Raw genomic sequence first — 17,215 nt, 5'->3', positions numbered from 1 at the left:
TACCATATGACCCAGCAATCCCACTACTGGGCATATACCCAGAGAAAACCGTAATTCAAAAAGACACATGCACCCGAATGTTCATTGCAGCACTATTTACAATAGCCAGGTCATGGAAGCAACCTAAATGCTCATCAACAGATGAATGGATAAAGAAGAAGTGGTACATATATACAATGGAATATTACTCAGCCATAAAAAGGAATGAAACTGAGTCATTTGTTGAGACATGGATGGATCTAGAGACTGTCATACAGAGTGAAGTAAGTCAGAGAAAAACAAATATCATATATTAACGCATATATGTGGAACCTAGAAAATTGGTACAGATGAGCCGGTTTGCAGGGCAGAAGTTGAGACACAGATGTAGAGAACAGACATATGGACACCAAGGGGGGAAAACTGCAGTGGGGTGGGGATGGTGGTGTGCTGAATTGGGCGATTGAGATTGACATGTATACAGTGATGTGTATAAAATTGATGACTAATAAGAACCTGCAGTATAAAAAAAAAAACAAACAAAACAACTAATACTAAACTTTCATGGGGTTATCTGTATGGAAATATGTTAATATAAATGTTTCAGACATTACATGAAATATCTAAAAATCTTATATGTTCTGGTATAATGTTATAAGTCATAATCCTAGTTATTACTTTAAAATGTATACCTCAGAAATAACTAATTTTCTTGTCAACTGCATTATTATGAACTTTCATCAAATCTTTAACCGTGGTCATTTTTAAGTCTTTTGTCATTTACAGACAGTTCTGGGTGTACTCTGATGCTTTTGCAGATATGTTCCTATAAAAGGGTTTCATCTTCAAGAAATTCATGGAAAAGACTGACAAGTACAGGTTTCTGGTAACTGACTGTACTGCTGAACTGAATGAATAAGCATTTTCAGAACTCTAATGAAAAACTGATGAACTGATAAAAGTGCTAACAAAAGATCAAGATGAAAAAAAAAATTAATTACATGGGACCGAGTGAACTGATGAGGATGAGTATAATTTTTGTGACTTTCTGTCTGAATTAAGAAAAAAAAAAATCCCACAAGGACTCAGAGGCAAAGAATATACAAATCAATTTTCACTGCAAAGTAAAGGAGCTGTTACAGTGGAGGATTACTGGACTGAATGTCAATATTATGACATAGTATGAGTGTGTTTCATGTTTGGTAATTCCAGTCATTGTTGCTTTTGTTGTCATCCATGTACAATGCTTGGTGTCAGTCTATTTATATCTTGTAAAAATAAAATACAATGTGTGTGTGAAAAAAATAAAATAAAATACAGTGTGTGTGTGTGAAAAAAAAATTCAAAAGAAAAAACATATGCAGTTAAAAACAGGGCCTCCGTCTCATCTCTTGTCTTTTAGACACTTAGGTTTCTGAGTTAACCTCTAGAATCAGCCTCGTATGTATTCTAGAGCTGTCTATGCGTGTTTTTTACTTTGTTTTATTTAATTTTAAAAACTATCATAGAGTAATATTGATTTTTATTTTAACACATGTGTAGATGCAAGTGACTACCACTATAGTGTGTTTACAGAATAGGATTTAAGGTTTTTTAATGCTTAAAAAATATTTTTTTAAAGGGTGGAAATGTAGAAATACTGGCTTTTCCCACCCTTTTTCAGTTTTTTAAAAAAATGAAAATATAATTAAGATATAGTGAAATTCACCCATTTTTAAATTTATTTATTTATTTAAAATGGAAGGATAGTTAATTTACAGTGTTGTTAGTTTCAGGTGTACAGCAAAGTGATTCAGTTATACATATAAATATTCTTTTTCAGATTCTTTTCCATTATAGGTGAAATTTACCCATTTTAAATGTGTATAGTTTGTGTTTTAACAAAATGTATCACAGGGGACTTCCCTGGTGGTCCAGTGGGTAAGACTTCACCTTCCAATGCAGGGGGCCCAGGTTCAATCCCTGGTTGGGGAACTAGATCCCACATGCATGCCGCAACTAAGAGTTCATATGCCGCATCTAAGAAGTCCCGTGCGCAACTAAGACCTGGCGCAGCCAAAATAAATAAATAAATAGGTAAATAGATAAATAAATAAATATTTTTAAAAAATGTATCACAGTGTAGCCACCACCGCAGTCAGTCTACAGCCCCTGTCAACCACCAGTTTTCTTTTCTCTAATTTTGCTTTTTCCACATGCTATATAAACAGAATGACACAACTTCTTCAGTATGGTTTCTTTCACTTAGCATAATGTGTTTGAAATTCATACATGTTGTTGCTTATATGAGTAGTTTGTTCCTTTATATTGCTGAAAAATAGTCCATTGTACGGGTGAACCATAGTTTTTAAATCCATTTCCCAGTTGAGGGACATTTAAGTAGTTTCCAGACATTCACAGGCAGGTTTTGTGTGAACGTAGGTTTTTCCTTTCACTTGTGTAAATACCTAGGGACAGTATTGGTGGGTGATTTGGTAAGTGTATGTTTAAGTTTATAAGAAACTGCCAAACTGTTTTTTAAAGTGGCTGTACCATTTTACATTCCCACCAGCAATCTATGAGAGTTTCTGTGCAATTTCATCAGCACTTGATATTGTTGGGTTTTTTTTTTAAGCTATTTTAATAGGTGCATAGTGGTATCACCTTGTGATTTTAGTTTGTATTCCCCTAATGATTAATGATGTTGAGTGCTTGTCATCTATATATATGTTCTTTGGTGAAATGTCTGTTTAAATCTTTGCCTACTTTAAAACTGAGTTTTCTTATTATTGTGTTTTGAGAGTTCTTTATGTATTTTGCATAGAGGTCTTTCGAGATTTGTGAATATTTTCTCCCAGTCCAGGTTTTCAATTTTTTCTTTTATAGATTGTGTTTTTGGGGTTGTATCTTAAGAAATCTTTGTCTCGCCCAAGGTCACCAAGATTTTCTCCTGTATATTTCTTCTAGAAATTGTATAATTTTAGGTTTTACATTTAGGTCTGTGATACATTTTTAGTTATATTTTTATTATGGTGTGCGGTATGGATTGAGGCTCATTTTTTTGCATATGAGTACCTAGTTCTAGCACCATATATTGTAAATACTTATTTCTCTGTTTTTGAACCTTTGTCGAAGATCAATTAATCATAAATATTGTACATCAACTGTACTTCAAAAAAACATAAATGTATGGGTCTTTTTCTGGACTCAAACTGTATTATTAATGCTCTTTTGTATTGTGTTAGATAGATGCAGAATGATTTGAAAACTTAGCTGTGTTTAGAATCTGGTATTTATGGACAGTAATTTGTAGGGAATTCTCTGGCGGTCCAGTGCTTAAGACTTTGCGCTTTCACTGCCGCCCCGGGTTCAATCCCTGGTCGGGGAACTAAGATCCCACATCCCGTGCGGTTCGGCCACCGAAAAAAAGAAGATTTTGCTAATGATTCGTGATCTGTTTGGAAAAACTCGAGTTATTTCTCGTGTACTAAGGATGAACTGGAATGGGTTTTCCCAGATGCCATTTTCTTTTTTGTAGAATTACTTGGTAGTTCACTAATAATATCTAAGTGTTTGTGCTTTTATTATATCATTTTTGATAGTGATAAATTTGGGAGAAGTTCTCTTTTGATTTGAAACATGGTTGTCCTAAGTTAAATACTTTAAAGATTTAATTATTTTAAAAATAGTACCCAATTATTGTTGGCAGTTTGAGATTATTCTTTTATAATTAGATCATATCAAGCCATAGAATGAAAGAGAATTATGAGATTTGGCTGGACATTGGTGTTCTATAATACTGTGAGGTTTGAGTTAATCTAATTATCTGGATGTTTATTATTTAGGAATTTAGCTGTACTTTGCAATTAATACCTTTTAAGTAACTGTTAAACCTTTAAATGTTGGAATAGAAGTTAAAATGCCAAGAGGCAGGTGTTATTTTAAAGAGATCGTTGGACAAAATAGTGAAGATTAAGGCAGACTTTCAAGATTGATAGCTATTTTTTCACATTTTAGTATTTGTTGATGATTGCTTTTTCTCATTCTTGGAAGGGATACCTGCTCTTTCTCATTCTTGGAAGGGATACCTGCTCTTAAATCCTATTCCATTTTTAAGATTAGCTTTTTGTCTTTGGAAACCCCACTCCTGTCCTATTATTCCTTTCTTTTTTTGGATAGACTCTACCACATAGTTTTATTATTTTTAATGTGGTAAAATGCACATAACATAAAAATTTTCATTTTAATAAAGTGCACAGTTCAGTGGCATTAAATACGTTAACAATGTTGTACGACCATTATCACCACTGTCTAGTTGCAGAACTTTTTCTTCACTACAAGACCACCTTTCTTGTCCTTAGGGACTTCACATTCTGGTGAGGGAAACAAGTAACCTAATGTTTATGATGCGGTGTGGCAAACTGTATGTTAGCGCTTGCTATCATTAAGCTTTATTCTTTCAACTGAAATTTTACTTTGAAAAAGCAAAGTAATTTTTGGTTAGGTTAACATTCAAGTTGTCATACCACTCCACACTTGAATTAAATTTAGGCTAGACTGAAGTCTTTAGTCTTTTGACTTAGGTCAGTTCAGAACTCACAAATCCTCATGCCCTCTACTTTGTAACACGAAGGAAACCGGAAAATTGATACTCTGATTTAAAGCCAAATTATGGGCTCTTCCTTTCTCATGGAGCAGAGAAAACCAGGATTAGAGAGAATTTCCTAGTTGTCTGCACCTGTCCTCAATTGAGCTGTTTTGACTTATTCTGGTTGCAGTGACAGCTTGCTTGATTGTGGTCAAATATGGCATTATACAGGCATGCTTATCTCTTTTGGCAGATCATTAGAGGAATAGCTGTCTTTGGGATACTGTGTCAAGAGATTGTGTTTCTGAATTCCTTGAAACTTTGGAGTTAGAACTTGATGATTTAAAGTTGAATGTTTTAGCAGTTTTAGTTAAAAGCAATGTTGTCAACATTGAACAGTATTGTAATACAGATTTTATTTGCATTCTACTGTTAGGGTTTATCTTCTGTAGCACAAGATTGTTTAGGAAAAGTAAAACACAATACAGCCCTTTGTTTTTAAGATTCTGCAGTCTTCCTAATAGTCAGTCTACGAAAGAGTTGATAGCCCAAATGGTTGATGTTTTAGTTAGCAATTTCAATGTTCATCATAGGAAGACGAGTTCACATTACTAGATCTAGACTTCTGATTGTTTTTATAAATTTAAGAAAGTCTGAATTTGTGGCATAGTTTGATTGTTTATGGAAAAAGAATGAAAAGTTAAAATAACCCCTAGTTTGATTAGTTTTACTAATAATTTTGGCATTTATGCTTTCGGAAAAAATAACTGTAGTCTTGTTTTTTCAGGGTAATCACTTTGATCAGTATGAAGAAGGACATTTGGAAATTGAACAAGCGTCACTTGACAAGCCTATAGAATCGGTAAGATCAGTGCTTAATTTTGGGTAACAGATAGGTAGTGTTCGTGTGACACTTGATGTGAATGAAGTTAAACTTATTAATAACTTATAGTACAGTTTAGAGGTCTTGCATGCCCTACAGTAATCAAGTAGAGTTTGGGTTGTAATCTAATATTTAATATGTTGGGAAATCAGTGAAAAATCTAGAAACAGTTTAGAATTTCGATGGAAAAATATCATTTTTGGCCCATACTGATATCCTGTTAAAGATAGCAAGTTGAAGTTTAGTGTTTTTGTAAATTGAATAAAGGAGTAAAATGTATTTTGATCCTTTAAAAAGCTTCACCTTTCCTGGGCAACACAATCATGTGTGAAATGTTCCATTAGGAACAGTTAAGGACTAATATGTTTTATTTACCAGACTCTTGTGAAACATGGTAATTTTGGTTTCTGTGGCTTGAGATGTCTGGTTTTTGTCAAAAGTTGGTTGTATCTTTTCACACAACTTAATTTTAAATATTGATGCAAAGCAACAGAACAAGGAGATTTATTTTCCTGACTCTTAATTTTTGAACATTATTTTTATTTTGAAAAGCCCTTTATTTTCAGATTACACAGCCCATTGCTAAAATGTCTAAACTTGTCAGTATTGTCAGTATTTAATATTTGTGCTTAAGTGTACGTATTTAATAAGGGTTTCAGGAAGTTATTGGTTAACTTGAATGAAAAATCATCAAAGAGAGAATCTCTATAGCAGTCAAGACATCCCCCTTCTCCCTTTAAGAAACACTAGCTTCTCCTCCCTCAGGAAAATAAGGCAATTTAGAGAGCAGATATTTTAACTTTAGCTTTTATTTTCATAACTGTACCATAGTAAAGGATCCACATATATTTATGTTCCTAATTAGGTTGGTGTTGTGTGTGTTTGTGTGTGTGTTTAGATGTTTACAGAAATTTACACAACTTGGGGTGTTCGACATTTTTCTTCCACAGCAGTTGGCCCATATTAGCTAAGCAGCCATGATCTGGTTTGTATTGCACGGTCTGCCTTTTTTTAATTTCTTCTCTAGGGTTTCTTTCTCCCCCACCTCCCCTTCTTATTTCTGTTCTTCTGGTCCAGTGAACACTGCATATAGTACCTCTGTCTTAATGTGCTGGCATGATGCTAGACTTAGGCATGGCAGTAATTGATGACGCATGTGATAATGCTGCAGAGGGAGAATTCACACCTGATGTGCTGAAAGCCCAGTCTTGTTTTGACTTAAGGATAAAATGCCAAGCCCACTTTGCTAAGTTAAAAATCACTGAAGTTGTTGCCTTGTTCTGTATCATCTTGGGAATTATCACAAGGTAGAGTTTTACAATAAAATCTGTAGGCTAGCTAGGTCAATACCTTGTACTTGAAAAATAATTTAATTTTTCCATTTTATTTAAATGTTTCTTTGGGTCAAAGTTTAAGAACAGATAGCTGTCAGAAGAAAGGCCCAAGTACCATATTCTACAAGGTACATGGTTGGTCACTATTATACAAGCTATAATTCTGTGGGTACTCTGACTCAACAGTAGCAGGAAATTTAGCTAGACTGAGTTTGCAGCCTAGTAGTCATTATTATTATACTCAAGCAAGTTTTTTTAAAAGCAGTAAATTAAATGATATTTAACGTTTTTAAAGCCTTCTTTTAGGGCTACATTTAAAGATTTTTGGAAAAGTCATTCCTTTGGCATGTGGGACTAGTGCTCTTTTTCCTCTCACACTGTCCAGGAATTTTTCCAGCACATGTCATAGGGAGAACACTATCAGAATTCAGTCCGACTGAGTAATCTCAACAAGTAGGAGTGGAATTGATATATGCCTTATTTATTAAATGGTTATTATCTTCTCCACTAAAAATAGCAAATGGTATATAGTACTCAGACTGGATATTTATTTTTTTATGAATAATTATATGTTCAGAGATGTATATTAATAAATTATACTTACAATAAAAATTTACTCCAGAAACACATTAAAATATGCTTTATTGTGATGTGGTAGTTTAGGTAGTAGCGGGGAGGAGCTTCATAGCCGACATGGTGTTAGATAGAAGTGGGACAAAAAGAGAGGGATTTTATTTCTGTTACCAAATCATTTGGGGATAAATTTAAAGTTTTAAAAGAAAGTCCTAAAATGATTGGCATCAAAATAGATAGTGTAGTAACCCCCAAGTGCCCTATCACCTTAGGAATGCTCACCAAGTAAGTGTATATTAGTTATATGTCTGGCTGGCTGGCTATCTTGTTGAGCTGTTGAGCTATCTTGTTCTTAGGGGGAAATGGCGTTGCTTCTAACACACAGAAAGAGTCTCTGCTGAATTAAAATCTTTCTCTGCAGCAATATCTATTGAGAGGTGCTGACTGTTTTGCTACAGCATGCAACTCAAAAGTGGCTGGAAATATGCAGCTTTGGGAGTCTACAGATCATTGCAGGAGCTAAAGGTCTAGTCATTTTTTTTTCTAACAAAGGTAATCTGCAGCAGCTGGTAACCGAGGAAGTCTCTGCACAGGTTTGTGCCAAGAATATGCCCTTGTGAAGGGTTATTGTGAGTATAGGATTAAGGTCCTTTTGTTTTGTAATAGGGTAAATTTGTTGTGAACCGGCAAGATGGGAAATGAGATACAAAGATGTGATAATGCATTATGCTTTTGGTAAACTTCTGAAGCTTAGCTTTGTTCCTTAGATGATATAGGTGTTTCAGTTTCAATCAGGAAATGTTTAAAACACATCAAAATCCAGCATTTGTAAAGTATTTCATAATCTTTGTTATAAAGTTTTATTTTCCCTTCTTTACTTCAGCCAACCAGATATCTTTCAGGGAAATTTCTGGTCAAGAATAAAACACTGTTCTAAGAAAATTTTTAAAGAATTGCCAGACAACATGATTATCTGAATTAAAGGAAAGTAGAAAGTATTAATATTTTACCCTCATTACAAAAAACTTTTAGAAATTATATTTTAAGTTATTGCTTTATGAGATTTTTAGGTCCCATCTCTAATGATAACCTCTATATACTTAAAGATAAAATATTTAGAAAACAAATAAAACTTAATCTAAAACCATAGCCCAGTCTAGGATTCCACCATAGATCCAAGAATTGGTTGATGTGATTTAGGATATATGGTCCTTTATGATCTTTATCATAGAAAGAAGATGAGAAATCAGATGGGAGAGTGATTATAAGCTATACAAAAGTTAAAATGCCTGCACCATAGACTTAAAATATGTTGTCATTGTTGCAGCTGGAAGTAAAACTACCCATCAGCCATTAGTTGGTCTTTGTTCTACCTGACTAAAATTCTGTCTGTATAGTTGTCAGGTTGACCGAGCAGGTTTTAAAAATTAATGTTAAGTTTTCAAATTCCAGTTGCTGATGTTTCCTTTGCATATCTAGGGATTTAGAAGTATATGTATAAGTGGATTTTGTCATGTTGCATATCTGTTTAGATCTGTGGACTCCACTAGTTCCAAACTGTAACTCCGTAAGACTGCTGATTTGACATTTAGCAGTGACCATAGGTGGACTGCACTATAAATAATGTGCTTCTTGGAGCTGAATGGTGTAGCATTACTATATGGCTTTTCTCTCTAGTCTTCATTGTGTCATCTGTAGTGAGCTATAGATTTTTTTGTTTTGGGAATTTTTACAACTTGTTTGCATGGGTTCACCTAGTAGCACTTGGTTTTTGCTTATAGAGTCTTAATACACAATCAGCAAAGCTTACAATCCACTCAAGAGACTTGCCATTTTTGTCACTGTTGAAAATGAGCTAAATGGTGTAAATTGAATGTGGCTGTCAACTAAAAGAAAATTCGGTGTGGAATTAGTATTCATCTAGTCACTGACATAATTGTAGTATAGTTTTCTCTTGAGACATGATATTCTATTTTCTGCTATTAAAAACATGGAATCAGCCCCACACGGTGAAGTAAATTTTAATCTGTATTTTGGCAGGCTCCCATTATACAGATTGGTGGTGCTGTTGCCAAAATGATCATTGTTACTCTGGTGGTGTACAGCTTCATGGAGCAAAGTTCCTGGGAAAGTTTTCTACTTGGTATTTAATTAATAAAAATGTCGAGGAATGGATGAAACAATAATGAGTTGGTTTTTTGTTTTTGTTTTTGGGCTGATATTGTGTTTTCAGCATATTGGTAGTTGTTTATAATACACATTTCTTGCTATCGATGTTCCCATTTAAAAATTATATTCTTTCTCACACATATAATACAGAGGAACAAAGGGTTAAAATATGGCACTTTAATTTACATTTAAGTTTAGAAATACAAAAAAATGTAAAGACCAATTTAGGTAATCTAGGTGAAAAAAGTTTGAGTTTTTAGGTCAGCTTTATAGTTTAACCAAAATTAAGAAAAACTTCATGCCTAACCAAAGAAAATGCTGCACTGCCACCATTTTTGGAGTCTCAAGCACAGAGACTAACAAATAGGTTGTGGGAGGAATTGTCTGGCGGTCCAGTGATTAGGACTCTGCACTTTCACTGCCGAGGGCCTGGGTTCAATCCCTGGTCGGGGAACTAAGATCCCACAGGCTGTGCCACACGGCCTGAAACAAAAAAGCAAATAGGTTGCGGGAGCTCTATGAATCATGTGGAAAACCAGCTTTTTGCCTACTTCCCTTGGGCGAAGTTCAGTTGCTGTATTAATTGTATATTTCCCTGCATTTCTTCCATGTGCATTTAAATTATAAACAGCCTGTCACTGTACATGCCCCTTTGTTAGTCACAAACCAGGCTGTGTTAAAAAAGAAAAAATAAAATCTATTATTTACTTTTGCTTCTATGAGATTATAACTAAATTGCAAATTATATATTTTATTTAAAAATAAAAAACTGAAAGTTTTTTTAGTCACTATTATAGTGACCAAAATAGTAAATTGTTACTATTTCAGAAGTTAAATAGTACTCATTGCCCATGTTATGTCTAGATTACCTGTTTGGGCTACAAATTATTTACTGCAGTTTACTGTTATAAATAACATTCACGGGAATAATTGGCAACCTAACCAGAGAGGGTAGATTAATGATTTTCACAGGCTGGCCATTGAATCCCTTGCTCTTTCACAGTGAAAGTTCAATGAACATTTTGATCACTTCAGATTAGACAAGTCTGCTTTGTTCTACTTTGTTATAAGGTATTTTGGTGTGCCTTTCTTGTGTTACCCATCATCCTTAAGCCTGTTGGAGTTCTGACTAGTGTTTATAAAACTTTTTTCTTTTTGTGGTAAGAAAAGGGACCATAATGAATACTAGTCGTTTCTGCAGAGTCACAGAACTGCCTTTTTTCCTCCAAAAGCAGATAGGCTGAAATGATAGGAAAGGTTTAGATTTTCTGTATTAGTCATTCACTTAATCTAGGAGGTTGGAGAGGGGAAGACTTTCTGGGAAATACGCCTATTATTTTTTTTGCGTTTGTTATAACTGCAAGGACACAGAGTGGCATGTTAATAATTTTACTATAACCCCTGACAGTTCATTCCCTGTGCATACTTGGGGAAGTAGATTTAATTAAAGAACAGTTTTCACCTAAAGTTTTAGAAGAGCAATGCCACTGCCATTTTGTATCAATAGTTTTTTTTGAGAAGGTGACAGCCATCTTGAGTGGTTTTGTAAAAGTGGTGCTAATGTGTATAACCCTAAATTTTTCTTTTTCCTTCTTCTCCCTTTAACATTTGCTTTTCCTTTCACTGTTGTCAGTCACAACACGCTGCTCTTGAATCTCTCAGCTGGTCTTGACTCGTGAATTTACTTATGCTTTCACTCTTCTTTAATAAATACATTAATTGCAAGCAGTGAATTGAAAACAAGACAAAAAAAAAAAAACGACCGTTAGTGATTGGACAGTTTCTTACTTTGTGTTACATTTAACTGTTCTTTTGACAGCCCAGTTTTTAAAGCCAGGTTCGTATGGAAATGCTTTCACTCCACTTGCACTGCTTTTGGAAATAGCATACTGCTTCATCTGTCTGTTTATTTTAGTGCATTCATAATATAACACAGTCAGCATAATGTCTCATCTCCACTTAGCCAAAAGATTGAGTTTTCTTAAATTAAAAAAAGGGACAACAATTTTTGTCAGCATGGTTTAATACCGTAAATCTGTGCCAAGTATAGTTACAAAATTAGTCTGTTAAAAAATTAAACAATACTTCAATCAGCTACATAATCTTAGAGTCATTCTGCTATCCTTGTCCTTCCCATAGTTAATTCAGTTGTAGGAGTTACAATGTAAAACAATGAATTTATGTACAGGTAAGTTTATTTCCACAGTAGTATTATAAAGGCCTCTTTATCTTCCTTTTCTGCTAACATTACTTGTATTAAGACTTACAAAAAATTTTTTTAACAATAAAGTTATGTATAAATAGTTAGGCATTCTGTACTGGGATTACACATAGCCGTAGCATTTTCTCATTCTCTCAGTTGCTAGCAAAAAATAATCTCTAGTGACCTTTTGTGCACAGTAATGATTTTGTACATATATGTTTAAAACAATTGCATGTTTTGTTTTAGAAACAGACTTCTCATTATCATTTGCCACATTTTTGGTTTTTTTTTTGAAGTATCCTGATCTTTGTTCCTCTGATCAATGAAATTCAGCCCAGTTTTCCAGTTGGCATCCTGTCATAAACTCATAGAAGGAAGTTGACCTTTTTTTAAATTTTTAAACAGAGCATTGGGGAGGCTTAATCTTCCTTTTGTAACTTACTATCAGAGACTATAATAGTGAAATAATTTTTTTCTTTCCTTTGTAACTCCGAAGAGCATTTTACCGTTGAATCTGGAGCTGGAAGATAAAAAGCAATTTAATATGAGATTTGATTCTAATTCAGAGACTAATTGGTTTAGTTGACTTCATAATTTGATTTCAGGAAATACGAGATTATTTTCAAATGGTGATACCCAATTAATATTATAAATTACATTTTAATGCATACAGAACACTTTGTGTTTAAAATTTTTAAATGTTTTCTTTTGGATGAGTAGCATCATTTTATCTGATACAGTTAATGGTTATTTTGGCTTTGTCTCTGTACTTCGCAGTATTTGTCAAAAGCAAAGAATTGGACAAAGGTCTGCAGAGTTTTCTAAGATCTTGAACCCTTACACAAAAGCTGACATTTAATTGTTGTTTCTGGTGTCTTTTCATGTGGTTTACATTGAAAGATCTTTTCCACTGTGCTCCTAGGAAGATGAGACATTATGTATATTGGTTTTTTTCCCCTACATGCACTAATGGTTCTTTACTGTTAACTTACTGCTAGGCCTGTTTCATTCTAACATTTTAGTATTTTTGTTAGATTACATGTTGAAATGCATCACTCAGTCTGTGCTTGAGCTCATTTTATTTTTCTGTTTAATCAATTTAATTTCTTATTTTACTAACCTCACTTTTTTCAGTTTAATATTGGCTGCATGCTAATTAAATATTTATATTTTTATATATATATATATTAAAAAAACCAATCAAGTCTAGCCTGGATTTTGCTCTGATTGTGTTTTCATTTCTAGTGGTGGGGCAGTCTTACACTTACAACTTACTTTGTATCATGAAAGCCTGACACATAAGCAGAATAACTAAACACAATGTAGATTTTCTTTAAAAAACTTATAAAGTGGTGCTGTCTAGGTGGTGGATATGATTGTATAAGTACCTTGATTTTATGCTTTTTAATGTTAGTGTTAAACTTCATAAGTGTATTCTTCCCCTTTTCCCCTTCCCTTTTTTCTCCTTTTAAAAGTGTTATGTACAAAAGTTGCCTAGCACACCATCAGAAAGGACCCTTACCCTGTATGTTCTTCCCATATAAAATACTAGCCAGTATTTCTTTTTACATTAATGCCCCCTTTATTGGGCACATTTACCCTATTATTAGCACCTTTTTGCATGCATATATGTAGAATTATCTCTTGTTCATCACCTGTTTAAATATCACTAGGAAGGGAAGAATATATTATTGGAATATTTTTGGTTTGTCTCTCTGTTCTGTCTGTCAGGATAATATTGGACATCGCTTACTCCAGAAACATGGGTGGAAGCTGGGCCAGGGATTGGGAAAATCTCTTCAGGGTAAGTTTTTTAAATATACCAAAAAAAAAAAAAGAAAGAAAAAGAAAATGTTTCTGATGGCAGATCTTATGCCTGAGTATATTTGTTGTCTTTCTTTAAAAAGTGTTTGGGTTTTCCCACTTGCCTTTTACTCCCTAGAATAGTCTATTTTTCCTATGACTATATTTTAAATCACTATTAAGCTAATAATTTGCAAGAGTAAGCTGCTGTGTCACAAATACTTTCAGATCAGACATACTGTGTGTGGCTCAACCTGTTTTAAGTTTCTTTTGGTGGAGGTGATGGGTGGGTGAAGTAAATGAAGTACATAGTATTGGAGTGTGCTTTCTTTGTATTATTTAGTGATGTTGTATTGTGGCTTCAGTATTATAAAGAAAACCATTCAACAGCAGAGTTTAATTTTTGCCCTCCCAAATTCTCCCTGAAGCTGGTGATTGCCCTGGTTCTTTTTCTGTAATCAGAATCCATGTAGTAGTAAAGAGAAAAATTAACCTATATGAAACATAAGATGGAAGCAGAGGCTTCTTAGGGTTCTCTGAGAGGCCATTTCTCAAGTTTAGATCAGTCTCTGGGAAATGTATGGCTTAAAGTTTCCATTGCATTTATTTTTTCTTTTAACTATACTAATCATTTGGATAACAAAATACTAACATTTCTGCTTCTGAGTTCTTGCTAGTTGGAAACCAACCAACCAACTCCATTCACTTTTTAGCTCCCTCATATTCAAGGGCTACTGCTTGTTCTTTGCAGATGTGAACACTACCTCAGAAATGATGGAAATCATTGCACTTCTGCTTCTGGTCATGGAGGGTCTTGTTGTATAAAGGGATCTTTGGGGAGAGGGGCGCTACTATTGACTAATTCTTTGAATTTGGGAAATGAATTTCCACAATTTGAATGGGAAGTCTGATCAGTTCAAATGTGTATATTAAGGGACACAAGAGGACAGGGCATGAAGCAGGATGTTTCAGTCTTTAAAACCTTTGCTTTTTATATTTTACATCCACAAATTCTATTCAGTGGTAACACAAAGGAAATACTCAAAAAATATATTTCAAATTAATACTTATTACTAAGCATTCACCTATTCTTTTGGGCAGATAGAAAGATTTGATCACCCTTAAACTTGTTTTCCAGTGACACAAGAACTTATTGCACACAATATAAAGAATACTCTACAGTTGAGAGCAATTAGTATGGCATAGACCATAGATTTTCTAAGAGTCCAGAAGAGAGAAAGGGTAATCAGGACTAAAGTAGAAATGACTTCTTGATAGGATTAGTCCCAGTGGTTTGCATAGTTAGGTGTTGGGTTGAATTGAATGGAGGCGATAGTTCAGAATAAGGTCTGAAGATTGGATTTGATCTTTCCCTACTATTTGAAACCTCTCTTCCTATTCAGAGATTCCCGGGAGAATTGCTGATTGTTACTCTCTTTGTTCAGGCACACAAGGGAGTAGAACTGGGGGGCATTTCATAGGGGCTAGCAAATCTGTTTGAATCCTAGAATTTTTCATTGTAAGCATCAGAGACTTTAAAGTACAACTAGAACCTGCAGAGGGAAAGAGAGTGAGAGACATACAGACAGTGAGTTTAAGAAAGGTGAGGTAAATGGATACTCACCTATTTTTGGGTGATGGAAAATTATTATTATTGCTTCATTTTAAGAACAGTTTTGAATTTGGTTCTCTTTAAACTTTGAGCTCCTTGAAAAGAGAAATTAAGTTTTATCCATATTTCACCTTCATCTCTATGGTGATAGGCATGTAATAAGCACTTAATAACTCATAAATCTATTATTTATTTAAAATAACAGGGAAATTTGAAGCCCATCTTTTTTTTTTTTTTCCTTTTTAATCGTGGCAAAACCCACATAACATTAAAATTGCCATCTTAACCATTTTTAAGTGTACAGTTCAGTAGTGTTTACTAAATTCACATTGTTGTGCAAAAGCCCATCTGCCTTGAATGGCTAGTACAGTCTTTACCCTTCAAAAAGAATGGGACCTTATTCTATTGCCAATATTAAGGGGTGACTTTAATTGTCTTGTAAATGGCTCTTTTATTTTTTAGTGTCACATTCAACATTGTGCAGGCATTGTGCTGGTTTCTCTTACATAGCTCTTTCTGTAATACCCACATGATTTGACCTAGAATATAGCCACATTTATGGTATATTGAGGTAATTCATGACTGATTTTTTTCATTGTACCAAACCTTTTCTATAAATAACCACTGAAGAAAGCCCTGTTGCTCCACTGAAAATCATGCCTCCTTGCTATTGTATAGACCAGTCACTGCAAATAATTTCTAGGCTCATGGCGTTTATTGTCAACCTTTAGTTCCTTTTATTTGATTTTAAGGCTCTAACATTTTTAATATGCAGCCATCCACTAAATTTAAACCTGATCTTTTTAGGATTTTTTTGTTAACGTTTAAAAATTATTTCAACCCATGCAAGACTTTCACAAAGAGTGCCAGTCCCTGGGGCTACAGTGTATATAACTTGTCAGTGGATAGGTTGGAGAATAGGGTATGCCAACTCTGAAGCAAAATTATCTGTGGTACGATAGAAAATTAAACTTTGTAAAGTGGGTTTAATTTTGTAGTTGAATTTCCCTTATTATTCACTTTTTGTTCTCCCCTAGTATTTATTAAAATATTTCAAAAGTTAAAAAAAAATAGGAACTTTTGTGTGTGGCAGGTAAGTGATTATTAGTGTTAAAAAAATAAAAGACCTGTAGAAAAGATATGTTGACAAGATGTCTGAAGGAAACAACATAAAGAAAGGCCTGTTGATGAGAAATGTTATAGACAATTTTTTATTATAGAAGCAGAGGATGTGTTTAATTTGGAATAAAGCAACAGCAAATGATAGTTGTATTTTGTGGCTGTTGAGCTGGATTTGGTTCTTGAAATTGTTTTATAACCTTCCGGCAGCTTTGAAATGGAATGGACTGTAGCGCAGAATCTTTATTTTGCTATGAAATAGGTAAGTAGGTGTAGCCCGGAAGTGGTGCCTGAACTTCCTTTGTTATATTTTCTAAGCCGTTTGACGATTTGGCTGATTTTTTGGTCACAAAGAAAAGTTCAGCACCTGAGAAAAATGAATGAGGTGTGGTATTATTTCATATTTCACGCTGTCTAGAGGGTTCAGTCAGTAACAGACAACCAACATTTACTGAGCTAATAATGTATTCTGGTTATACCAGTTGTAAATAGCATAAGCCATGGGCTTAGATAAGACATCATTCCTGCTCTTCAGGCTTATTTTCCAGTCCCCCAAGTCTTGCTTTTTAAACTTACTGTACACCTTTGAAGGTTTTTTAAGGCCAGGGGCCATGTTTTATATTTTTTAGTATGTGATCAATTGAATATTTAATTGACAAAGTGCTTCAAGTTCCTTGAGAGTAGGGATTCTCTTTTATTTTTGTTTAAAAGTACTTGGTGTAGGGTATGAGGCAGTGTGAGCAGCATTTGGAAACATAAGATTTAGGTTAGAGTTTGGCTCTGCCACTTACTTTAAGGGACAAATTGCCATAACTGAATTATTTTTCTCAGCAATAAATGGGGATTAAAATCTCTGCCTCTCTTCTCACAGAGTGATTATGAGGATAAAGTAAATTAACCTAAGTGAAGTCACTTTATACAAACTGTAAAACACTATATAAATGCTACTTGTTATTAACACCTCTGATGTATA

The 17,215-nt window shown here is 34.0% G+C and overlaps 1 protein-coding gene across 5 annotated transcripts in view; it reads left to right on the top strand.

The window, feature by feature from the left end:
* The window catches only part of GPATCH8 (G-patch domain containing 8), a 112,095-nt gene that overhangs the window by 27,276 nt on the left and 67,604 nt on the right, over positions 1–17,215 (top strand). For 2 of the 5 annotated variants that reach the window (XM_068530352.1, XM_068530355.1), the window contains exons 1-3: positions 5,328–5,408; positions 11,325–11,342; positions 13,440–13,512. Coding sequence is in view for 1 of the 5 variants with exons in the window: in XM_068530351.1 (XP_068386452.1) it covers positions 5,334–5,408; positions 13,440–13,512 (148 nt within the window). In the remaining 4 variants the exon portion in view is untranslated. Of the gene's footprint in view, positions 1–5,327; positions 5,409–6,379; positions 6,415–11,324; positions 11,343–13,439; positions 13,513–17,215 lie in introns of those variants that run through there. The other 3 variants (XM_068530353.1, XM_068530354.1, XM_068530351.1) reach the window with 3 other exon arrangements.

Source organism: Eschrichtius robustus, chromosome 20, assembly GCF_028021215.1.
Source record: "Eschrichtius robustus isolate mEscRob2 chromosome 20, mEscRob2.pri, whole genome shotgun sequence".
NCBI lineage: Eukaryota > Metazoa > Chordata > Mammalia > Artiodactyla > Eschrichtiidae > Eschrichtius > Eschrichtius robustus.
This window is presented reverse-complemented; position numbering and strand designations above follow the sequence as displayed.